This window comes from Triturus cristatus, chromosome 6 (genome assembly GCF_964204655.1).
Source record: "Triturus cristatus chromosome 6, aTriCri1.1, whole genome shotgun sequence".
NCBI classification, from domain to species: domain Eukaryota; kingdom Metazoa; phylum Chordata; class Amphibia; order Caudata; family Salamandridae; genus Triturus; species Triturus cristatus.
The window spans coordinates 1,656,399,141-1,656,424,948 of NC_140589.1; the positions used below are offsets into that span (position 1 = coordinate 1,656,399,141).

Here is a 25,808-nt window from a genome sequence, read left to right on the forward strand (position 1 = left end):
ACTGCCTAGCACTGAGACAGCCCTGCAGCTGGAGCACTGTGCAGCCAAGCTGAAGCTTACAAGAGCCCTGTACATGCTAGAGCAGCAGAAAATATGTCAATAGTCTGAGAATGGCGGTCCATTCGCCTGGGCAGGTGTGGGCCAGGATGTTATCAAATCATGACATTTTTTTTAGTACAAACTTCTCTTTTGTAACAACCACCCTCACTTTTTGATGTCTTAATGCATGCAAGTCACGTCTGGGGCTTTATTTGCAGGGAGAATGGGTTTCATGGAACAGCTGTGCTTTTTGAATAAATTATGTTTTCAAGTGTACATCTAAATAGAAATGGATTACTTCCACCCGACATATCAATTCCTTAGTGCCTAAAAAAATGTAAATAAATAACTCAGACCGGCAGAATAAATTAAATATATATTTAGAGTGCCAAAAAAACTATCTGGAGAGTGTAATAGGAATGCAGGTACCATAAAGAGGAGGTTTTGCATTTCTTAAAGCAACCATAAATACATTGCAATTTTAAAGGCCATAACTCCAGCACATGTAACATGGCGAACTGTCAAATCCAGAAATTTAAACCCATTGCACCTTCAAATTATTTTCCGGTTAAAAAAATATCACTAAATACGGAGACCTGAATACAATTCTTTAAATGAAAACATTTGTAGACTGTTTAATGAAACGGGATAATTTAAATCAAGCAACACAATTATATTTGAATTAATTTAAAATCCAGATCAGTAAAAGCTCCCAAAAAATAAAATCAATGACACAAAGTGAAAGCACATACCAGAAAATAAAATCAATGACACAAAGTAACATTTTAACCTAGACATTCATAATAAACAAAGAAGCGAAACTCGATCTGTACATACTATGCATGTCTTTGCCCTCCCTCCCTGTCCCTTCATCTCTCAGTTTCTGGTGGTACCGCAGAGGTTCTCAGAGTTTGGTTTGTGGGGTGTTAAGGACTTCATGAAGGTCTCTGAGGTTTGACAGAGGAGGTGTGATTGTCAGCTGCCTGGGTGGGAGGGGCTTACTGAGAGTGCATGAGGCCTGAACAGGGTGGGTTGAGGGGATCTGAGGGGTAAATGGTCTGTGGTGGCTGGAGAGGTGCCTTGGCGGACTCTGTGGAGTAGGAAACCCCAAAGAGCGGGTGTGGGTTGTCCTCACTTTGCTTTCTCACATTTGGTGTCAGACTGATCTAAAATGTTTTGCCAGTGGTGATTTTCCATCTTCAGCCTGGGCCAGGTCCTGCATACAGTGCATCGACCGCTTCTTACCACACAAGCATGGCGGTGTCGGGTATGACGCAATGAAAAACAAAAACTAGTGCAACGTAAAACAATCCAGAATGTAACCACCTTGAGACGGCAGCAGGCGTGGATGCACATACCTTTATTAGGTGTCGTTTTCCTCACAGTGGCTACCTGATCCTCGGAGATGGCGAGACGCCGCAGCACGTCGGCCAGCGCCGCCTTGAGCACGGTGATCTCGTCCTCCTGCTGCTGCACGCGCAGCTCCAGGGCGGAGAGCCGGTCCTGGACATCGGAGGTGCTCGCAGCCGAGATGCTGTCATCTAGTTCATAAAAATAATACAAGAAATTAGTAACTATCTAGTTAATGCGAAGTCATGTGAAGACTGGGTTTAGTTGAAATGAGACATTAAATAAAATTAAGAAAGGCATCAGGTACAGGGTGTCTGAAGTATTAAGTCAAGCGCAGTGAAGCCCTTTGCCACATCTTTTGAAATGTATTTATTGCCCTTGTAAAGCAATCCAAAAAGCACAATTAAAACGCAAAAAGCATATATTATTAACAATGAGTACATATCTTAACTTCTTGTCTGTAACCGCAATGGAGGCTCGTATAAAAGAAGTGAGAGCCTGTAAAGGACCAGGGGATTGTGTTGCACCAACGTGGCTGCTCAGATGTCTTTAACTAGCTTAAGTGTTGCATTAGCGTTGCTGCACTGCGGTGTATGTCCTGAAATAAACCACATCACCTGTGGACAGTTGGATTCATTGTGTAAAGAACTTAAATCAAATGGGCTGCGAACAAATCCCAAAAATGCATTTGGCCGGATGGAAATGGGTTCGGATTGAAAAAGTGGCGCGGCCAAGCCTCGCCGCCTTCAGCGGAGGACGGAGAACTGCCTCTTCTGCAGATTCTCTGCACTTTGCTGGCTCAAGGACTTTTTTGTGGTCAACCAAAATAGCACATAACCCTTTTCAAAAGCTCCACTCATTTTTAATCAATCAAATAAATCCACCGAGCCGGAGACTATTGAAGGCCCAAAGCTCCCATCAGGAGCAGCAGACAGGCAGGATGCATTGTCTCTCAGAGGCTCTTAGCAGGAACTGATTAAACTCATTAACATTAGAAGAAAGCGCAAGGGTGTCGCTTCCACGCACACAGATCTATGTTAAACACAAAGTTCCTATTGTGCTGCAAAATCTGGGGTTCATAAGGAGAATATCTTGTGAAGACATCCGGAAACTTTAGGGGCTCATAATCTATTTCCCATAACATGTGAAGCGACAGTGCGGATGCAAGTGTCATGTCAGATACCTGGAGACAGACTGGACTTGTGAAAAACACAAGTTCAACAGGCTTGTTTCCACCAAGAATGAGGTACACCCCAAAAAGAAGTCAAGAGCACACAGAGCCTGAATGAGGGAGCCACTAAGGAAAAACCATAACAACAGGGCACGTTGCCATAAATAGACCTCTTTTAAGAAGCCATTTCAATTAGGAATACTCATTCCAAGAGGAAGTTGGCATCACATGAACACACGTTTAGGTGTTACACAAAAGTACCCAAAAGCAAAGCCAGAAACAGAGAGCATGAAACACAGAAATCATAGCATTCCAAGAGCAGCTTAGTAGGGCGGAGTGAAAATGAAGATTACTGTCCTATCAGGAAGAATTGTTGTAAAGAACAGAAGGGTGCTGGATTTTACTACTTACTATGTCTTAGTTCTTTCATCCATTGCACACAGAGCGGGTGATGGGCAGTAACAACGGCTAGCTTGTCTCCGCATTAATGCGGTAGTGATTATAGGCTGATCTTTGATCGAGGAGTGTGACGGGCAGTTCGTGTAAGCCACATGTTCGAATCCTCAAGAGATAGCGTGACATCCAGGAATTACAAATGCCCAACTTGTACCTTTAGAATTGACTGAAAGAACCAGAGCGCTCAGTTTCAACAACGAAAATCCAGATGCGATTAAATGGGGTGTCCGCATCTGCCAACACGTACCAAACATGCAACCCAATATAGTATGTGTCGTAAGACAAAGTCAAAAGGCATCAATGACCCCCTGTGATCCAGAGTACAGTGAAGAATGAGCTCGGTAATCCTTTTAGTTTCCTTAGATTGATCCCGAGTACAGTGAAGAATGAGCTCGGTAATCCTTTCAGTTTCCTTAGATTGATCCAGAGTACAGTGAAGAATGAGCTCGGTAATCCTTTCAGTTTCCTTGGATTGATCCAGAGTACAGTGAAGAATGAGCTCGGTAATCCTTTCAGTTTCCTTAGAAACAGTCGCACACATGCACATTCTGTAACAACCTTAAAATGGACCTGTGTGCCTGGTCACGCCCAGGAAACGAGTGCAACGTGGCCTTCTGCATGGAACATCCTACCAACTCCAAGCATCAGAACTCGCCTGTTTCAGGTCTTGGTAACGGAGAAGCAAACAATACAGATCAATGACGATTAATATTTTGCTCTAAGGTGGTATTAAAAAAGAACCCAACACAAGCCCTCCAACCTCATTTTCATGCAGCCAGCAGATCGAACTCTGAAGCGTCCACCCCCACCCAGGTATGTACGATACTCATAGTTGAAGCATATGCATGCACACATATATTCTCCAAAATGCTCAGATTTAGATGTGCCACGTAAGTCAATCTGAATTCTCATTCTAAATCAGCAAGCACAGTTCTTCTCCCAACCAGGATAGGATTTTAATTACCTGCTGTCATACCTTGCGTCTCCCTTTGGCTGTTTGGGAATGTGTCTCTGGTTAACTACAAGCACTGACAAGGCCAATCATTTAGGTTCGATAATAGTAGAAGGAATTCTTAACCAAGACACACAACAGGCACAAAAAGGTAAGCAGCAGCCTAAAACAGACACAGATGCAGCACTGTCAGCAACAAGTCAACCTCTCACACGCACAAAATGAACAGAGCAGGGAAAGCAATGATCCAAGCATTACTCATGCGCAAACACACACTAGTTAGCAGTGTTTAGATTCCCTTTCCATACAAATAAATATTTGCACATCAGGTACAGCAGCATACCAGCCCTCCTCACAACACAGAACAGTAGCAGCAAAAGTGCAAAGCTTCACCTTGAAACATCACCCCCGCACCAGAAGAGGAGGCGGGAGAACGGGTAATGCAGGGAGAAGGGACGAGCAAGGGGAGGAAAGGGAGACTGCCCCGGGGAACGCAAGGGAGGGGCTAAGAGGGGAAGGGGAGAGGCTAAGAGGGGAAAAGGATGTGGGGGCAGACCTGTAGGGTGAGGTTGACAGAGTGACCAGTGTGTCAAGATACTTGAAAAAAGCGGGGGGTGGGAGGGTGGCGAGAGCAAAAGCAGTAAGAATGAGAAAATGCAGGGGGAAGGACGAAGGGGCAGGTTGAAGCACGGTGGGCGACAACAGGGTCATAATTTCACGCAGAGTGTAGGTATGGTCTATTCTGGCGCAGGATTCGTCGAAATGTGATTGGCGTTTGCAAATCGAAGACAACACACGACTGTCAAACACACAAAAACACTCAGCCCGATACAACAGAACTAGAACCCATAAGTATTCTAGTGATGTCCACTGCAACAGTAGCTCTTTTGGCAGTCACCCCACGAGGACTGTGGTAGTAAGAGATGCTGACAGCCACTTGTACAATGGACGTGAAGGAGGCAGCCACCAGGGGGCAACAGACAGAGCCTACAGCTGGGAGATCTCAACAGCATTAGAGCATGAGGTGAGATCTTACCCCAAACACAGTGATCATCATGCATCCCTCCAAACCCCACTCTTGATGGTCCTAGACAAAGAAGGACCATAGGGGCCACAGTCTTTCTGGGGGGTAAAAAGACCCTACACCAAACTAACAATAATGAACATGGCTGCCCTGAAGCCAATCAAAGGAAGCATGCTGTGGCGCAGCAGGGATATTTTTCCAGACCGCTTATGCTACTGCCCTGACATTACACATTCAACCATAGTAGGGCAAACCCAGTTCTAGAATAGCTGGACTTCTCATACCATTTTAATTTAGGGCTAGTGCTTCAGGGAGCAATAACAGGCCACTAAAGTGCTTTGCTCATTACCTTCAAATATTATTTCTGGACTTTTCAACATTTAACACTGGGTGACTTCACTACCTGCAACAGTGAGGTATTGGATTAGAATCTACACCCGGATTGCAGCGGAGCGCAGCTTCATGCGCCCGAAGACTGCAGCACGAAGAGAATCCCTCGCGGAGAAAATGGAATACTATTGCCACAAATTCTAGGAAGCGTTTTCCCTGCTCTTCAGAAAAATGTTAAGAGTTATTTTGAGTGTGAGAAAGTGGAAGTTGATATGGAGTAGGTCTTGGCCTATAAATGTATTTGAACAGAAAGCAGACAAAACACACAAAGATTGACACCAGCTAGCTAGCAGGTGGGGTACACAGAAGTATGCGGAAAAGCCACACCTGGATCACTTCAGCACGGACCTGAATTATCACAGGGTGGATGAGCAGGCATTTCAACGAAAGAGTTAAATTCCCACTCTGGATGAATGAATTGGTGGTACTTGTAAAGCACGAACAGCTGCTTCGAAGGAAGCATCCTGGCACTGTGCGCGTCACACGTAGGGAACAGGCAGGCAGCCTTAATAAGGGATATGCCATCTCTACAAAATAACCAGATAATGGTGGTCTCTGCAAGAAGTGAAGGGACGGTGCATCCTTTGGATGAATCCGTGCTTTTATCACAGTCGAAATCAGAGGCTCATTTCCTGCAACCCGCAGGGCCCTGGTGGTCCAAGATACCTACTCAGGGTGTCTGTGATGGTTTAAAAATGTAATAATATTAGCAGATTATTGAAGCATGCAAGGAAGCAAAAAATGAGAAGGAATTTGAAACTGGAGACTAAAAATGACATGGATATCCTTATATTGATTTGTGGGGGGAGGGCAAGTACACGCCAACAAGAGAGCATGTGTTAGATGCCAAAACGACAATGTGATATGCTAGAAGTTTTATTTTTAATAAGAGCTCCACCTTCTCATTAAAAATAAATTTTAGATTATTCTCTGTTTATCAAAATATTTCATTATTCGTGTATTTGTCTAATGTAGACTCGTATCTGTCTTTTTATGCATTATTTTGAGGTTCGAATCCTTGAAATTGCTAGGGCTTGATTCCCCGATTTCCTGTAAGGACTCAGTGGGGGTTCCCAGAGTCCAGTAATGCTTCAGTGGGATTAGACAAAGGTCAAGTGGTTCAGAGCCGCTAGTCTAAGTTTAGCATGTACTGCACAAGCAGGCAGTCTTTTCTGCTGAGCAGTACTCTCAACTTTTCATTTTTCAAGTATGTATTACTAATTTTCCACTATAGAGATGAACAATGTGGACAGTCTCAGGAGAGTTTCAGTGAAGCTATTCTGCCTAAGTATTTGCATATGGTGAAGGGGAGGTACCTTTGAGGGGAGTAATTCATTTTAGCATGCTTTAAACAGTCAGTCCTGTCTCACTACAGACATCTGCAGAACCATCATAATTTGGAATAATCGATAGCCATGTATATAACTTAAATGCAATTAAAAGAACATGCAAACATTTCTTTGCCTTTCTCCTTGGCAAACCCATTAATTGTTAGCTGTTTTAGCAGTACCGCCATGGGCCCATCTCCCAATTGTCAAACTTTACTCGCTATACTTCTACCATTGAATTAAAATTGTGTTCTATAGATCTTACTGCACCACACACATACATCAAACACAACAAGACAGCATCTCTCCATACCATATTCCAAGATACCACTCAAGACTGCCGAGTACTGTCTAAAAGCACACACTTCACACTATGTCACACAAATCACTACATTACAGCAACTCAGACAAGACAACATAACCGGGCATGGCATGACAATTTCGGAGCACACCCTTTATCATCACAAAGTCTTACAGCATCCAACCGAGCAACTTAAATAACCACACAAAAACACTAAAATACAATTTGAAATAGAAGTAAACCCCGAGATACTACACTACCCAACTCCCCACCAGACCCTACACAAACACAGTTCTCTCATCACATTACACTGTAACACCCCATCAGTCCTCACCACTAATTTTCACCAACACAAGCCTCCACATCATCTGGTCACCCTATATCTTATAAACACATATTTCAACATAATACGTCAGCCATTACACACTAGTTCTCTCTGCACCATGTCCGCCATACTAGAAATACTTCATTGCAGCACCGCACCAGGATTGTCAACTGAAGTAGTCGGGCGTCTCACTCAGCAAGACAAGAAGGAACGTGCGTCTAATGTGTACTTCACACAACGTTAGTAAGAACTCCACCAATGAGTACAAGGACCTGGCGCACCGATAGAAAATCGCTCAAGCAAACCACTGGGTCTAAACACATCCATCCTCTGTGAGCTTTGCTTACATTGACAGTATCCAATAAGAACAGAGAGCCCACTCTTCTGTTCCCCATTGAGATATCAATGGAACAACTCAAAACCAGACGCTATGAGCCAGGAGTGGGATGCGGAGCACACAATAACAGCAGTGCCACATGAGTTACCACGAAGCTGAGCAAATCGAAGCACAAAATACACACTAGAGAGGTTTTCAAACTACACATTTACACTCCAGGTAGTAACACAAACACCTGTTAAGATTAATGGGCATGAAATGTATTCCACCCAATTTGGCAACCTCCTGCCTGGACCATCACTTCACCAGGCCTACAAACGCCAACGGCCATTGAAAAGCGTGAACACTGCACTGTATGTACAAAGACAACTAACTGCAAATATGTATACACTTAAACCCATAAATAACATATCTATCAAGCCGATATTTAGAAACGATCTGCTTCTGTAGACCAACTAACTTCCACCACTATGGAGCTATCGTATAGATCTTGTTAGGGAAATCGAGAGCTGCTTTTAGCAGTATTTCACTCCATAATGCATTTCACTTACACATATGTCAAAAACCCAGTGTGCCAGTTTTATGAGACCCTGGTTTTTTGACAATGCAAGGAATTTGTTCCCTTCGTCTGAGGTTGGAAAAATTATGTTGCCAAATATGTGGACAGACATCTGCTTCCAATAATTTGCAGAAAGTCCTTCATTTGTTGATATTTGCTGCAGAACAGAAAGTACTGATGCAATTTAGACACTGCAATAAAATACTTGAAAAAATCCCTGGCTGTAGTCGCGGGGTGAATGTATTCGTCTCCAAATGTATTCTTAAACTTTAATTGTTGCTCATTAAAACATTCAAAATATTGTAGAACCAAACGTGACCTCCGGACCGCAGAGTCCTCAAATTATACGCCTGGACATTTTTTCTTTAAGTGTGTGGTAGACACACACTTGAAGTACACAGCCCGGCAAAGAGCATCTCTAGTGCAGGTGAAACATGAGGGAGAGAGATTATATATATTAATATATTTTCAGCTAGATACTGTTCCATCCGTAAGCGGTATTTGTTTACACCCCAGGTGCTAAAGCCTTAACAATAATACACGATGTGATATAATATTTACTCATCGATGCCAGTCTCCTACCATGGTCTGTGGAGGCGTAGCTCTAATAATAACTAAGTTCAAAAGCAAACCATTCAAGCATTGGGCTTTATGTTAAAGAGGGAAAGCTGTGCAGGAGGCCACAGGAGTGAGCGGTCAGAGGCGAGAATAAGGTATAAATACCTCATCTGCCAGGTACTTTCGATGGGTTGGAATAGTCAAGCGTAAATCACAGTGACAGGCTAATGGATGAAGATGACTGGCTCAAACCCCTGTAAGTAAGGATATTTTCCATATCATTTTAGTAAAATCAAAAAGGTCTTGGCTAAACTTAGACCTAATAAGCATTGTCAAGACAATAGATTTCACCTTTGGGACCTATTGGCATGGACAATGGTTTTTAGCGATGCTGTAGAGTATCCCTATGCTGGGCAGCTCAGCTAAAAAAAGAGAACCCTAAGAATAAATTGTGCCATGTCGCGTGCACCCATGTCATTTTGCACGCACTGCAAAATGAAAAGGGCGCTTTATTTTTCTTCTTTTTATTTATCGATCAGAGTTGGCTCGGAAACTAACATTTTAAAAAGTCGCAGAAAATGCGTTTTTTTTTTTGAGGTGCAGGAGGGTTAGAAACCAATACGTGGGGGTAGGAGGAAGCCACACGGGCAGAATCACACGAGGGTGAGCAATATACAGAGGGGGCTGGAAAAAGCACACAGCAAGAGGGCAACACGGAGTGAAGCGGAGGTGAGGGAGAAGAGCGGTACATGAGGGGGACACCTGGAAAACAATATGCATTTGTGAAAGTCTTTGGCAGTGCTTCAAAAGTGAGCAGTGGAAGGACACAAGTAATATGTCCATGCTGCAAGGGAGGGACAAACAAGTAGAGAACGTTAAACCCACACAAGTCGATGAGCAAAAAGCAAGAGAACAGCAGTGACAATAATGACAACCAATGGTAAGCAATGGGTGGGCCCCAAATCTTTTCGCTAACAGACCACATATGCTGTTTAACAAGAGAGGCCTAAAAAAGAGTTCACTGTCAACACCAACGACAAAAATAAGAGTTGTCCTCATTTCAGTAACAGAAGAACTGAGATTGCAAGAAACATTCATTGAGCTTATTTAGGGTAAGTGTCCTCGCGGCATGTTTGGCAGTGCCCACTGGGTCATTCTTATAAGTGGAAATATGCTACGGCTAACACCGGCTTCACTTCAGATTGTGATGTGCTAATGCACATCCCAATTATTCACTAATGTGCAACATTTTAGACCACCACTTTTACGGTCAACGCAACAGATCTCTAAATTTTAGCACCAGTTGTGAGTGCATGTAATATCACTATATTCAACATTTTGACAAGAATGCTGGGAGAAATGGGCTCTTCATGCCATCATCAAAGGCAGCCATTATTAAAACATTTAGCAGCATGGGTCTGTTCCTCTGGAGGCTGGGAATGACAGTCTCCATCCATTTAATCGGTGCTTTGATTTGCACGCATGCCGGTTATACTGCACTCAGATTATAAGTAAATCGCCTCTTTGGCACGTGTTCCTGCAGTAAAGGTTAAGTTAAGTGGAAAATGATTCCACCGCAGCCCCTCCATAAAAGAAGCATACACTTTAGCTACAATATGTGAGTATGTCCCAGAGATGCAACAGCATTTTAAACTAAAGGACAAACTACTGTAACATTTCTCCCTGCTCATGGTGCAAAGTCTTGACTTCGCTAAATGACCGCAGTGCCTGTAGAAGTGCTTGCTCATGGACACTGAGTTGTAAGCAGAACCATCGTCCAGGTTATGTTATTCAATCAGCTCCATAAATTAACATACAAACATCATGATAGAAATTAGGGCGCTGAGAGGGGATCCCTTCCTGGGACCTTCTATTTATACTCAATGTCCATTGGAGGATTCAGGTAGAGCTCATATGATCAAGCACCTGAAGCCCACAAGGCACAGAGAGAGAACCAGCTACAGATGATTGCTTCCCCCCCCTCCCCCCCATCTTATATATGTATGTGTCCTTGTGCTACAATACATCATTGTACTCCACTGGACAAAGGAGGCTCACAAGTGAATCTGCAACAAAGAACTGTAAACCAGAACGCTCTTTAACATGGTGGAAGGTGCAAAGTGGAAGAGCAAAGTTAAACAAGGTTTTCAGAACTATTTGTTCAAATAAGGACTCTCTGGCACATGAATCAGCAGAATAATGTTTGTGTGTGCACAAGCCCATGTAGCAGGCTTACAAATGCCAACTATGGCCAAGTTTCCTAAAAATGCCCTCTCTTCCATTTTTGGCCATAAAATGTGGGGCAGTATTGCACGGTGAATACGACGGACGTGTATGAAGCCTGCAATCCATAAAGCTCTGGCAGTCTCCGACATTGCCTCAGCAAATATTCCTCGTGTAAAAGAACACACTGCTGGCTTCAGGGTGTTAATGAGAAACTATTGCTCTGTTGGGTTAATGGAGACATGTAATGCAACCTTTGGTAAAATAAATACGTAATCTTTGATGTGTACCCAATGCAACGCTCTCTAAAACCACCTACAAATATGTGTCATTTACTGGAGGGACCATGTAAATCAATGACTAAGTGTAAAGACGTTAATAGAAAAACACTTTCAATTACAATATTTAGACACCACAAGCATGGTTTGGATCAAAAATGGCCCATGCGTGTTGGCAGAGCAGCATTTCAATGCAATGAAGGAGCAGAAACACTTTTAAAGTAAGATCAACTGTTCTAAGCATTTATTATGCCTACAATAACTGGAATCTTGAACATTTAAATAGGTTATGTCTTTTGTAAATACTCTGCCATTTCAGGTGCTAAACTGCTATTTTAATGATCTAGCATGGATTGGATTTTAAAATGTTTGCTGCATATTGACTGAGCAAAGCGCTTCAAAGAATACTGTCTGTCATGCCTAAAGCCCGCAAGCAGGTACAAGCATCAGACCTACTGGTTTTACCAGTGCTTGTTTGTGCACTGGGGTAAAAGTGCAGGCAAACACTATATTTCTGAAGCATCAATATTTTTAAAGTGTTGCTTTATCCTTGTAGCATTCCTTTCTTTTTTAGGTTTCACCTACAGCGTGCATGCAGCGGAATACAAAAAAAACATAAAAACTGCCTTAGAGCTCACCTATTACTTACCATTGAGTGGCAATCGCATCACTATCTTTTCCTTCCTTTTGATAGGTCAGCACCTCCTTCTTCATTCATCCAATGGCCGCAGACTTCTGCAGGTACTTTTTTTTCCCTTTTTGAACATGCGCTCTTCAAGAGTCAATGTCTGTAGTCCGTCTCATGTCCCTCCCTCCTTCCCCACACCTCACTAGTGTTGCCCCGCGTCTGTTGTTGCTTTTCCCAGCCTTCCCCCTCCCCCCCGACCTCTTTTGTTTTATTTTTACTTTTTTTGGATTCATTTATATAGTGAGACGCATCAGTTACTACACTGTGGCCATGGTGTTGCACGTGTATACATCTTAAGCGTGCATTACTTTCTGATACAGAGGACTGGTCTCACATTATGGAATTCGTGTTGTTGCACTTTATATTTTCGAAGTGCACATTTTGTCACATTTCTACAGACACAACTGGTCTGTCTCTGTACACGGCTCTCAGTGTTGCACAAATATGTATCTGACTCTTTAGTGTGGTCACTCTTTATCAGACGGCACTAAACTATAAGGGGATCCTGGTTGTTTGTGTTAGTATCTGAAATTTGCATGTTGCTTTTCGCTAAGTGTGCCTGTATGCATATGGAATGTCATTGAGGTTGGGATTTCTGCAGAGACTATCAATCGGTTACTATTCAGAGATGGGTGTTGCACATGTTAACATGTGAAACAGGTGTGGCCAGCTTTGTGCAGTGTCTCTCGCTCGTTTATACCACAGCGGAAGTAGTGGCTCTTACACTTGCATAGAGTGGCATCTTCCTGTAGCCCTTCTGTCCTACAGTCATCATTTTCCACAGGTTTGCTTCAGAGATTACCTTCTTGAGGAGAATTTTGATCTGTTAATTATACAGGGATCGTGGTGCTGAACGTTTACACGTGAAACACCAGGGAGGTCGTTTTTAGGTCTTGCCTGCATTGCAGCGCGCAAGTGCTGCTTCGCCTTGGCGAGATGTATTGTCATCGCTTTCGTGTCCGGCTCCCCTGGAAGCGGGGTTGGTGTACACCCTGTCAGCATTAGGCCCCATCCACCCCGACTGGATATTTTGTTTTCATCGCGCTTTTGAGGAAGCATTCTCGGCGTTCCTTGTCTGCATTTTTGGCACTAAAATAAACTCACAACTCGTTGGCTCCAATGCCCCCTTAATTCGTTTCCAGTAACAGTTACAGTAGAGCATGTGTTTGTGTTCTAAATGGCCACTATCTGTTGCTCGGCTTAGTGTTTCACCGCAAAGTTTTATCGGCGATGTTTCATTCAAAGTGGACACTTTACATACAGTACCACCTAAAAAAGATTAAACCGCAGTATACATTAGAAGAACTAACGTGCCACAGTAATACAGCACACATAGCGCGTTTTTTGCAATTGTATTTCCCATCGTGGTGTGATATTTTAAAATACGCCACTCACAGCGTTGTTCAATTCAACAAATGCGGCCCTTATATAGCTGCCTAAACATATACATTTTTGGGACAGTAAGGCGTATTTATTTTTTGTTGTTGCTGTGTCGCTTTTAGACAGTGTCTATGCTGTTGTGTCTGCTTACAACGCCTACATCAATCAATTTGACTTCGCCTATTTGGCTAAACCTAACTGACTATTATTTTAGAGCCGGGCTCTTTACCAAACTTCTCCTGGATATTTTGTTTTCACTTGCTCGCGCTTTTAACCCCTTCCCTGCTCATGATGGAACCACTCCGTCATGAGCCACGGGTGCCGTGTGCTCATGACGGAGTGGTTCCGTCATGCTGCGGCCGTTGGCGGCCGCTCCTCCCACGCGGCGCTAATTCCCCGCCTGTGCGGGCGATTAGCGCAGTGGGCGGAGACGTGACGGAACCACTCCGTCATGAGCACAGCTCAACCGTGGCTCGTGACGGAGTGGTTCCGTCACGAGCACAGCGCCACCGCGCTGCCCCCAAACCCCCCCCCAGCGCTGCGGCGGAATTCCTGCTGCAGCCAAGGGGTTAAGGAAGCATTCTCGGCGTTCCTCGTTCTTTAGCCCGGGTGCTTCTCTCACGTACCTGCTGTGCACTTCGCTTGACAACATGGCAACTCCCTGGGGCTCTGATAGTGTTTTGGGTGGACGCGGACAGCTGTTTTCCGGGTCAGTTTCAGTGTTTTCTGTGTCTTTCCTTGAGTAAGTGACGTTATTTGCAGTAAATATGAGCCTTATCTGTCTGCTCTAAATAGGAGTGCTCGGTGTTCACAAAGGAGCACATTTCGGAGTCATGCGGCACTTCTTGGTGTCAATAGTGAGTAGTTTGCCTGCCTCCGTAGACACCGATTGTCTATATATAGAGGTGTCAGTGAATATTTCTAACCATCTGTGGTGATTTGAAAGTAGTCGGTGTAAGTGAGAGCACCATGTTTATTTCAAGATCGAGCTGCTCGGCGTGTTTGTAAACTTGACATGGGCAGCTCTGGGTCTGTGTGGGTGTTAGTCAATGTGTGTCTGTTCGGCTCTCACAGGCTGTGACGTTGCTGGTTTAGAGTTGCTGGGGCTGAGGCATTCTTGCATACACGTGTGAACATTTCGGGCCACTCTGAGGCAGTTGCGAACATTTTGGCGCTGTGAGGGCGCGCGGTTTAAATATCCGTGTATTTCACGCTCGGAGGTTCTGGCGGTATGCTGAAAGTATGTGCATATTTTGGCCGTCAGGCGCGGGATGTGACCATATTAGTTATGAGCGCGCGCCGCCTGGTCTCTGAAGCTGTGGTGAAGATGAGGACAGGGTTGCATGCCATTAACATGGCAAATGACAACGTCTTTTATTATTGCAGGCTTTTTTAAACACATAAAAGGCATTGTCATTTATAATGCCAATAGCTCAAAATCTTGCAATTGCGAGACCTATTGCATTGCAAATGCTTGTTCCTACACCAGCTGTTGCAATGGCCATGGTGCACATGCTTACATCGGAAATGTTTGTGTTGTCAGCCTTCTGCCGAGTTCTACTCGGTTAATATACAGAGAGTGTAGCTGCACAAATGTTTACATGTCCCCTTGACTGCGGCCATCTCTGCAGTCCCATTCGCCTGTTGTGCAAGGATAGCAGTGCTGTACGTTTGCATCTGAAATGTTAGTATAGTTAACGTTCTGAAGTTCTGCTCTGCTATTATGCATGACTTGTGGCGTTCCCTATTTTCACACATGGAATTCATGTGCAGCAGTTAGGTTACTGTACAACGATTGCGTTGCCGCACATGTTAACATCTGGGTTGTTAGTGTCCTGTTCCTGCACAGAGTTCACTTTGATTTCTGTACACACATGCGGTTTTGCACAAGTTACATCTCAATTCTGGTGTGGATACCTCTGCTGATAGCTCCCCTCGGTTACTATGCATGGACTGTGGTGTTACACACATATACATCTGTAATGTTCACGACATCTACTTTCACATCTCCATTTGTTGGTGTGCACGGATTGTGGTGTTTCTCTTGGTAAAATCTGAAATACTGTTGTGGTCTTTTTTCTGCAGCCAGCTCTAATCTGTTACATACTATAGAGGGATTGTGGTGTTGTACATACATTTGTTTTTGTTATTTCTTTAGACGTTTCACAGCAGCACAAGCTGCTGTGCAACATGGCTTAAAGTCCAGAAACAAATCAGCAACATGACCCAGCCACCCTTGTGCGCATCCTAGCACTATTTTCTGCCCTGTTGCACAGCAGCGCAGCCGCTGCTGTGCAACGTCTAAATAATTTGACAAAGCTAACCTATTATACCTATTGGCTTTGCCAATGCTTGTTCAGATGATTTTGTCAGCAATCAACAGTGCTACCAAGCCCCTCACCAACACATTGGTGATGCAAAATAATCCCACATGCAGTCAAATGGAAGTGGCAGGACACACCAAAAAAGCTGCCAGAAAACAAATGAGATTAAAATACTTTTGTGGGTTGACCCAAGATGTGTCAGGCAATGTTTCAAGCCAATTGCTGAATTATCAAGAACAAACTAAGCTAATTTCTGAAGGCGCCTGACCTAGAGGCTCTTAAAAGAAAATAAGTATAGAATACCATATGTTCTCTGTGCCTGGCACAAGTCCATATAGATCAAACCTAAAAAAAAAAGTCTAAAGAAAAAACAACCCTGCAGTCCTCAGGACTCAACTGGATTGGAATGCAAAGCACACAGCCCTGCAATGCATGTATGTTGCAAACGCATACTCGCTGCCAACATGTGTTAATTGTCCGTTTCTGGAACTTCAACTTTTAAAACAAAATATCTCGAGTACGATGATGAGCGGGGTAGTGTCTTAGTATTTCGTTTTCTTTGTGTTCCCTTTTCAAGCATCAGCGTTTGAAAGTTGTATGTGAATGATGCAAGCCCTAGTTCAAGGCGCATTGCTATTTCAAATAACTGTAAAATATCATTTTTGCCAGTCGGGAGAAGTGAATACCAAAGGACACTTTCCAGGTTTAAAATTCTTTGCAGTCCTCCCAACAATCTTAAATCAAATAAATGTAGTATTTTACCATAAGTTGACAATACAAGTAGCCATAGTCAACAACGTGACACATTTAACACTAAATTAGCATTAAAAATGGAGCGACGGAGTGACACCAATTGCAGACTAATTCTATGTTATTAAGATCTAGCACAACCTCAACACCCACAGATTACAGGTTTCATTTATCTCAAAACTGGGTCGTACTGGCACAAAGACCAACACGTTTCCTTACGGCTTTTGCACACTTCTCACTCACACTTTGGAAACAGGTGAACTTGATAAGTTATCGCTACTAAACTTTGTGTTCGACCTCAATCACGAATTCTATATACAACCTAGTTTTCAACTCATCTATTACTATTGTTTTTAATTGCTGTGCATTTGCTTAAGATGTTCTATGTCTTTTATAATAAATTGATTACAAAATTAAATAAAAATTCTTTGTGCATAAAAACCTCAAACTAAATGAAATGGCACTGTAATTAGCCCACCTTCTTGCTGCTCACAGTTGTGCAATGTCGGTGTGCGTCCACCACAATCCATAATGCTTCACACCAGGTGATGACAACACCGCAGGGAAGGTCCAAGCTGGGACGCCAACTATAGTATTTATTCTCCATACATTTAGTTACCTGTAAGGTGAAGCCAAAAGGCTACCGGGGCGTTATTACAAGCGTGTCCTGTAATAACGCTTACCAGCAATGATTACAGCTTAAGTTGTTCGAATTATTGGATTGCATTTCAAGCAGCCAGACTGTCATAAATAATAGTTCTTTGGAGAACCGCAAGCATAAGGTTACTGTGAATGCATGCAATAAATGCAGAGAAAATGAAAAGTGGTTTGTGGTAAACTGGGTGCATTCTGTACAGTATTAGTCATGAAATGTGAACCCCACAGTTATCAGCGCGAGTCCACAACACAGTTACAGAGGCCACAGGGACTAGAAGTATTTAGTACAAGAGGGTAACAATCTACAAATAGCCATCAGAAACAATAGTTCAAGTCACTAAAACCAGGGAACATTCATTGCCAGATAACATTCCCTCTCTAAAGAGTTACCTTTCATTCGTGCACACGTATCACATGTCTGCTCTGAACTCTTGGCACCCATCAGCCGACCATGACCCAATAGTGAACAGCCATGCGTTACAGAATCTTCAGTCAGCACTTACACAAGCAGAGCCTGTGAGATCAGCTGAGTCACAGGCCATAAAAAGGAAAATCGCTTCTTCCAAGCCAGAGGTCAGGCAGTGACGAGGAAGAGAGAACACTGGAATATCAGTCTTCCGCGGGTTCCATCAGTTCACGCGCCCCATCAGTCAACGCACCCCAACCTCCGTTGTGCATAGGAAAGCATGTCACACTAGCAGCCCCCCCTGCCCCCACCAGTTTGACCAAATGATGGCAAACTTCCCAAATAAACCCTTTGCCTAAATATTCAAGGACTGGAATTAGAATGGTTTACCACCCTCTCCTGGCCAGGATCATTGGGGTATTTTTAAGCTGCTGCCCCGAGTTTCAGCGGAAGCACAGAAATGCACTCAATATCTGCGGTGTGCACTTTACGTGGGAACTTGAACAGTTACATCACCTGCAATGCACGTTTGCTCGATTAACTCAGGATAATCGTTTTCTACACTCGGAAAACAAAAGTCTTGGTCCTAAATTCGCAGTCAAGCCAGTGCAATTCTGTTGATTGTTAACCAAAATAGTTCGAGTTGGGCACAGACTCCCCCAGGCCCAAGATGGCCATGATATTGGAGAGCGCCGGATAAGCTCTCCTCTTCTCCAGGCTGCATGGTATTGTATCCATTCCTGGTCCCAGAGGACAGTTGCACCAGAGAGCAGAGGGATGGCGCTGACCCCTACTCCCCACCCCATGCAGCACTTTTGGCATTCAAATGTGTATTGTATTGTAATTGCATTTATATAGCGCTTACTACCCCTGACGAGGCGTTGAAGCGCTTTTTTGGCGAGTAGCACGCTACTTCGGAACCCATTAGTGTTGAATTAGTATAGTGAAATATGAAAGTAATTTGAGTGGTGGATACGTTAATCAGTTATTTGGATTCAGAAGGATAGCGGAGGGATAGACGAGGGAAAAAGGTTTGCATTAATATAGCGCTTGTTACCCCCTGATGGGGTGTTGAAGCACTTTTTTCGGCGAGTAGCACGCTACTCCGGAACCCATAAAGGATTAGTGGTGAATTGGTATAGTGGAATATGAAAGTAATTTGAGTGGTGGATATTAGTCAGTTATTTGGTTTGAGAAGGATAGTGGAGGGATAGATGAGGGAAAAAGGTTTGTGCCCGATGACCCAGACTCCTGAGCAGCACAATCTCCCCGTCCCGAGGGCACATACCAAACGAGGGCACCAGTTGGTACCCTTTTATCGAAGGGGTGAGTTAGTGTGATTAAAAAACACACAAAAACAGCAGTACCAGGGCAGAGAAGCCTCTTGGCACAGAGTATCACGCTCCATGAATGATGCAGGGCCAGGGCCAGTTGCAGGTGGAGTGAAGTCAATAAGGTTGGCCTGGAAGAAGGAGTTTGCCGGTGACCGCAACAAATACCGGGGCTTGCTGTGTGGAGCCACCCTTTAGGGGCAGCTATGCTAAACAGTGGTATCACTGTTTCACTAGGATACCAGGAAGAAGAAAGTAATCAAGATGAATTATTTAAAATGTCGAGACTCTCACAGTGAAAAGGACAGACGAGGAATACCCTGCAGAGGCCAGATGTAGAAGGGACAGAGCACGGCTAAAATCACAGATTTGCGCTCTCTGACAGACCACGTTTTGCAGGTAGTAGAGGCAAAGATAAAGAGCCAAACAGAAAAGGTGGAGGGGGTTGAGAAAACCCAGGTGGAGGTGGACACCCGCCTTCAAAATGGTGCGACCCTAAAACCTCCAGACGACCTGAGAGCAACACAGACCCCAGGGATGAGGTCTGTGGGACCGTTGTGATGGAGTTACGATCAGCTGAACTAAAGAAATTATCCTGAGGGAAGCAATAAAGAAAAGAGGGAGTCTTCTATGGAGACTGACGAATCCCTTTCTGACACCCGAGTCGTGCAATTCAAGGGTCTCACAGGGTTCCCCCGACCCTAAAGAAGGACTTGAATGCCTAAATATATAGGCCTCACACACATCCAGTGAGACAGAGGGTGGAACACTGAGGGAAGAACTATTCCTTTATACAAGTAGAGGCTGTGAAAATATTAATGTTTTTGGCCGTTGGGGATTTGGGGCAAGGAGATTTAGGCATTTCTAAAAGAGTAAACTGAATAGAGGACAATTTGTGGAAAATGGGTGGAACGGGTACGGCTCTGAGTGAGTTATACCCTGTGGAAGTAAGTGGAATTCAAACATACCACTTCTATGTGCTTGCATGTAATGATCTCTGCTTTTTTTCTACTTTTCTCTCGCCACTTGCTTAGCATCTGAGTTTTTCTTTTGCTGTGAGATTTAGCAGTTTGTGAAGTTTATTCAATGAAAATAAAATAAGCAAACAATTGATAATGCTGCAATTCATGTCCATCAGTAAAATACACAAGAGTCACACAAAGTATTAAATTCACAAACTTAACAGTAACCATTACCAAAAAAACACATTTTTTAATTGAAGCCCTAGATTATTTTTCAGTGAATGAGATAAAAGCAGCAGTCTATGAAAGACGCTGAAAAAGCATTAAATTTAGTTCACTGGGATATTTTGCTTTCCATTTTGTTGAGATTTAGGATTCCTCTGAGCTTCATCAATCTTTTACAGAAATTATATGACGAGGCGGAAGCAAAAATAATAATAAACTCTCATGTGGCAGGGTCAGTAGAGATTCGGCGGGGCACTCGTCAAGGGAGCCCTATGTCCCCAGTCGTATTTGCATTATATACTGAACTGCTCGCTTCACAGACACGACAGGAGCTACAAATTAGCGCACCCGTGCATGGGGCCATGGGCGTAACAAAGGCCCCCGCAGCAAAGTCCCCAGCAGTGCGGGGGGGGACCCTCGCTCCAGGGTCCCCCTTAGCAATGAACACTCACCGACTAGATTTTAGACCAGTTAGTTTTAGTTACGCTCCTGCGCACACGTACTAGCAATGTGCACCACAACATCCACAAGCCATTAACCACTGCTCGGGTTTCACACTAACTACTCAGTGGAACTTCAGGTGTTTTACTGCAGAAGGAGGTGTTAAAACCCGTCCACCCGAAGAGCAACAATGCTTAAGTGGCCCCATTTGTAAAACTAAATATCAAGCATCAGATAGCCTAGTCTATGCAGCCCTTCTTCCAACCCCATGTCCCGGCACATGTAGGTTAGCTGCTTTAGAGGCAACTATGTCTGTCTGCGTAAATTGTTTGTAGTATTGGATTTATAATAATATGAGGAAAGTTTGAAATCCTTCTCCAGCCGCTCTGTAAGGTAAATAGAGAAGCATTCAGAATTATATACATACATACAACTAATTAAGCAGTCTGATGTTAAACGGGTGGTTAAATCTGCATGAGACGTAGTGGTTAATTTTGCATGAGGCATGGGTGTCAGTCATTGGAGGCTGGCAATTTCTGGTTTGAGGCAATGAATAGTCAGTTATTCTGTATGCAATTTTGTGCATCTGACTATGCACGTGTGTGTACTGTGCTCCACAAGCGCCCGCCGCCTCTCCATTTGCTTTGAAGTCACTTGCAATGTGTGACGCCTATTACAGCATAGCTGGAGCTTCCAGTATCTTAATTGCCCATAGCAGATGTTTTTATTTCGGACAAGAAATGCAAATGTAAACTCAGCCCCAAGAATTATGAGCTCGTTTTGCATAAGGTGTGTATAAATAAGGTAGATGTTCTCTGTTTTAAGTAACTTATGCAGTGTAATGATGGGACATGCGTAGCGTTGAGGAGCACATCTAGTGACGTGCAGAGCAGAGTCAAAGACTAGCCTGGAGTTAGGCATGGGGTATGGAGGGCCCTTTGCATTGCAAGTGGGAGGTTTCTGGCTTGGAGAAGTACAGTGGGGGCTTCAAGCTTTAGACAGAAGTGGATTGACAGAGGGTTCAAGAAGCCAGGTTAGGAGACGCATGAGATACCGAGGCCTCAAGGTTCCGTGCATGCCCGTAGCCAGGACTGTAGGTTTCTGGGGAGCACAGCCGCCAGCAACACCAAATTAAAGGGGGGGTCAGGAGGAGATGGAAGGGAGATTCTCAGCTTGGATTTTTTAAAACAGTTAACAACATAGAACGATAATACATGTGTAAAGCATTTTATTATTTTGGATAGTGGCCTGTTATTGTTTTACCTATTTTGTGATAATGGTGAATTTGTAAGCACAATTGTCCAGTGTGTTTGGTCAAAACTGGATGGAGTTTAAACAACTTATAGAAGATTTTGTGTCCTGCTGTCCCTCAGTTGCATTCTAGGGAAATCTGTGGCAATCGCAAATACTTTTTTAGGTGCACAATGAAACTGCAAAATTTGTGAAAAGAAATACGATCTAATCAATGTTTTGAAGTAAGGTTTGGGGTTCTCCCAAGATCTTTAGGGACAAAGTAGAATCAAACACTGCATTTTGAAGCGCTTTGCACTAGAAACATTTGTAAAATCCAGATTAGACTGAAAGACAAAGTCAAGGAAGATTTATGGTATGCCCCAATGGATTTTGGGAAACAATATGTGGCAAAAATACCACATTACAGGGATCCTCAATCTAAAGCATTTATGAAAATGAATAATATTACAGGTGGATCAGAAATACATGCCTCTGTCCCTGTGCAGTAGCATAACATTAGCAACCGCGGGGCGGCCCCCTCCGGCACTGTGCATGGACGTCAGGCCCCGGGCTTGAGAGCTCCTGACTGGGTCCAGACCATGGGGCCCCCCAATGTACTTTGCACGGGGGCCCCCTCAAGTTTCGTTACGCCACTGCATGGGGCACCAAAATTTATGCTATTTGCTGACAACCTAATTTTGTATTTGGAAGCAGAAATACAGAATATCACCAGAACTTTCAATAAAATGAAAACTTTATCAGACCTAGGGGGCTAGAGGATAAAATCACACCAAGTCGAAATTCTGCTGTTCAATTGCTCTGATTAGGTCCTTCCGATGGACTTGCGAACACAGGTCTGTAGATCTGCTCCGATCAGATATCTGGGAGTTTTTGTGTTGCACGACTTCTTGCATCTTTTTCAATTTAACGATGTATCGACACTTGCCAAAGCCGACAATATTTTAAATAGTTGGCAATCGTTACCACTTTCCATTATAGGGAGAACCGCATTAATTAAAATGATGATACTTCCTCTTTTTACTTTTCTTTTTTCAAATGTGATAATCAAAGTCCCCCAAAGCTATTCCATTGAGATCAATCAGATTCAGAGTAAATGTTTATGGGCTGGCAAGAAACCTCGCACCAAATTAGAAATCTTGCAACTGTCTACGGAGGATGGTGGCCTTGGTTTGTCCCATATTAAAGAATACTTTCAAGGCACTTTTATGGATTTGTGCGGACGTGCAGTCGTTCCTCAGGGACAAGAAGGCAATTTTTATCTGCGGCGAATGCTAGCAGAAAACAATATTGTTAGTACCATTTATAAAAATCCAAAAGCTGCCCAAATGGAGTAGACACAAGGTCCTGCATGTAATGCTTCATAGATTTGCTCTAATAAAGGAGGTATACCGGTTTTTATCCACTTCACCCTGCTATCCGAATGAAACAATGCGACCGATTAGGTGTTCAGTTGGGTGAACGGAATATAAGTAGTTGGGAAAAAGCTGGAGTTCACCAGCGGAGGGACCTGTTGATATAGGGGAAGGTGACACCTTGGGACCAACTAAAATCAGGTAGACCAGAGCTCCTGTCCTAGTTTTTCTTTTCCTTTATCCAACTACGTAATTTAGTAGGGAAGCTACAACTCCCAAATGGTACGCTTTCAATAATAATTAGCTAAGCATTCTATGTGAGAGACAACGGGGGTAGGGAATTGGTACCAGATACTTCAACAACAACTTTATCGGTAGATAATTCCAAGCACCCTTCAAAGGATACAGGACTCCACAGGTTGCAGAATAGATGCCCTGTTATGCATAACATGTAATGAATGGTCATATAAACCCATCAGAGGGGCCAACTTTCGAAGTTGACCTTCTTTTGCAAGTTACAGCTCTATTACACCCCAGGTCGCTAAAAAACGATTCCATCAATGTCTGGACGGTGTTTTAGATGTTGCCACCAAAGAGGAGATTGGATGCATATTTGCTTTACTTGCCCAATTTTAATCAGAATTTTGGAACAAGACATTTCAGTGGCTAAATAGAAAATTGCAGATTTGGATAGTCCCAACCCTTTGGCTGCTTTTTTCGGAATAGCCAGTGGTAATTAAACAATTCGACAAAAACAGTTTGAATTTATTGCATCTTTAGTGGCTAAGTCCCTTACTCTTCAAAAATGGAAAATGACCGAATCAGCTATTTTTTGCCATTGGGAACATAAAATGACCGATTTTTAACACAAGGAAAAACTTAACTCCCAAAGAATAGGTACAGTGATAAAATGTCTCAAAATTTTGGGCGAGGATTATGGACCGTTCTTGGTTAAGAGAGATAAGGGGTATTTGGTCGGCTTTAGATTCTAGTGCGATATTCAAATTGGTAAAGTGAATTTTAAACTTTAAGGGAGACACTATTTATGTATTATAGAGGATTAGCCGGGTTTTAAAACGTAGTGAGATAATTGCACCTAGAAATCATAAAGGAAATTTCTTTTTTTAGCTTTGGGGAGATTATATGAATTATAGTAATATTTAAAGTTATCACAATTTTGAAATTATGTGGATAAAATGTTATTTAAGCTATTGTCATATTGTACCTTTAACCAGTGATGATTATAAATAAATACATTAAAAAAAACGTAAGACTGCATCGTCGTCCTTTCCAGTTTGCAAAGCATATCCCGTCAACCGAAATCAGGCCCTAACTGTCCCTAACCAGACTTTTTTTTTTTTCAAAACTGTACGGTAAAATTGAGGGGTAAAAAAACTTTCCACCTTTCAAAGAATTCATTTTTGTTTGACCTGCGAAGGGCCTCTGACTAGTTCTGCAATTCACAAGCGGTCACTAGATACGTTTGAAAATATTCATCAAATTTTAACTTCTGTGCTATATTTTCAAAGCTGTTAGGGAAAATTGATACTTTCATCATGCTGAAAGCCATCTGGTGTCTGTGCAAAGACTTATCCTGTCAGACAGCCACTGAAAAACTGAAATAGACCCAGGAAAATGATTGCTTTTTCACAATCATGTCTCTTTTTCTGCGGTATGAACTTTTGCAAACACAAGACCGCCAAGAAAGAAAATGTGTTTCTAATCTTAAAAACGCTTTTTCATCTGTCAGAATACTGGTCTTTACTGTACCTTTATTCCTAACACCCTTTGCTCCTACTGAACCCTTCATGTACCGCCTACTACTCACATGGACAAATCCAAACGTGTTCAAATTAATGTATGTGAGATTCGAATGGGAGTACACCCTTTCAGGCAAATCTTAATTTGTGCCGGTGGTTTCCGGTGCCCAGCACCGCCACTTAATAGTCAACACCGGCTCTTGTGACAGTCTGCCACATGATGGTGCAGTTCGTCTAATTTAGAGATATACATTAAAAATTATTAGTAACTGTCGCCCAAGCCATTCATATTGCTTTGGGGAACTTGAAAAGTCTAAATTGTCACACTTGGAGGCTGTGATGGTTAGTAGCTGTGTTGGCAGCTTCCTGAGAAGGGCCCTGTCACTTATTTTGTTACAAATTAAGCACTGCTTTCGAGACTTGACTCATGGGGGCGAGCAGTCAAACAACTCTCAGGAAGGTAGTTTGGGAGGTGGGAGGGGAGTCAGCACAAGAGATGGGACCTCAACTGTCAACCAAAAGGTGCAACGACGCATTGTACAGGCCGGTGCTTATCTTGCAGTTAAAAGTTAAATCTCTCAACAAAATTAAAGGCCACAATGTAAAATTAGAATTCTCGGTTGTAGGATTGTAATCCTCTGAGCTATCGTCACTGAGACACTAAGCCCCTTCAGTGGTCTTGACCTGCTACAGAGCATCCTAATGTCAACAGCCTCCAATGTACAGCAAGGGTAAAAGCATGCATTAGGCAAAGTTCACTCAAACTTACCACATCTTGATGTGCAAATCAGTTCAAATAGTTTTCACCAATCTGAGTTCACTCCCGACGTACCTCAGGATTCTTCTGCCTTCTGGGTCTTGTTCTACGCACGGCGAGGCCCTGTTGTTACCTGCGTCACCCTTGCATTTCTGGCGGTACATTCAGTGATCCTGACCCTGTGGTGGTAGCTCTTGTACTGTGCAGCCTGCAAAGAAGTCCTCACAGGA

The 25,808-nt window shown here is 43.3% G+C and overlaps 1 protein-coding gene across 10 annotated transcripts in view; it reads right to left on the reverse strand.

The window, feature by feature from the left end:
* Positions 1-25,808, reverse strand: part of EML4 (EMAP like 4) — a 677,127-nt gene that overhangs the window by 221,686 nt on the left and 429,633 nt on the right. For all 10 annotated transcript variants that reach the window (XM_085612817.1, XM_085612810.1, XM_085612815.1 and 7 more), the window contains exon 2: positions 1,398-1,580. In XM_085612817.1, the coding sequence (XP_085468943.1) occupies positions 1,398-1,580 (183 nt within the window). The remainder of the gene's footprint in view (positions 1-1,397; positions 1,581-25,808) is intronic.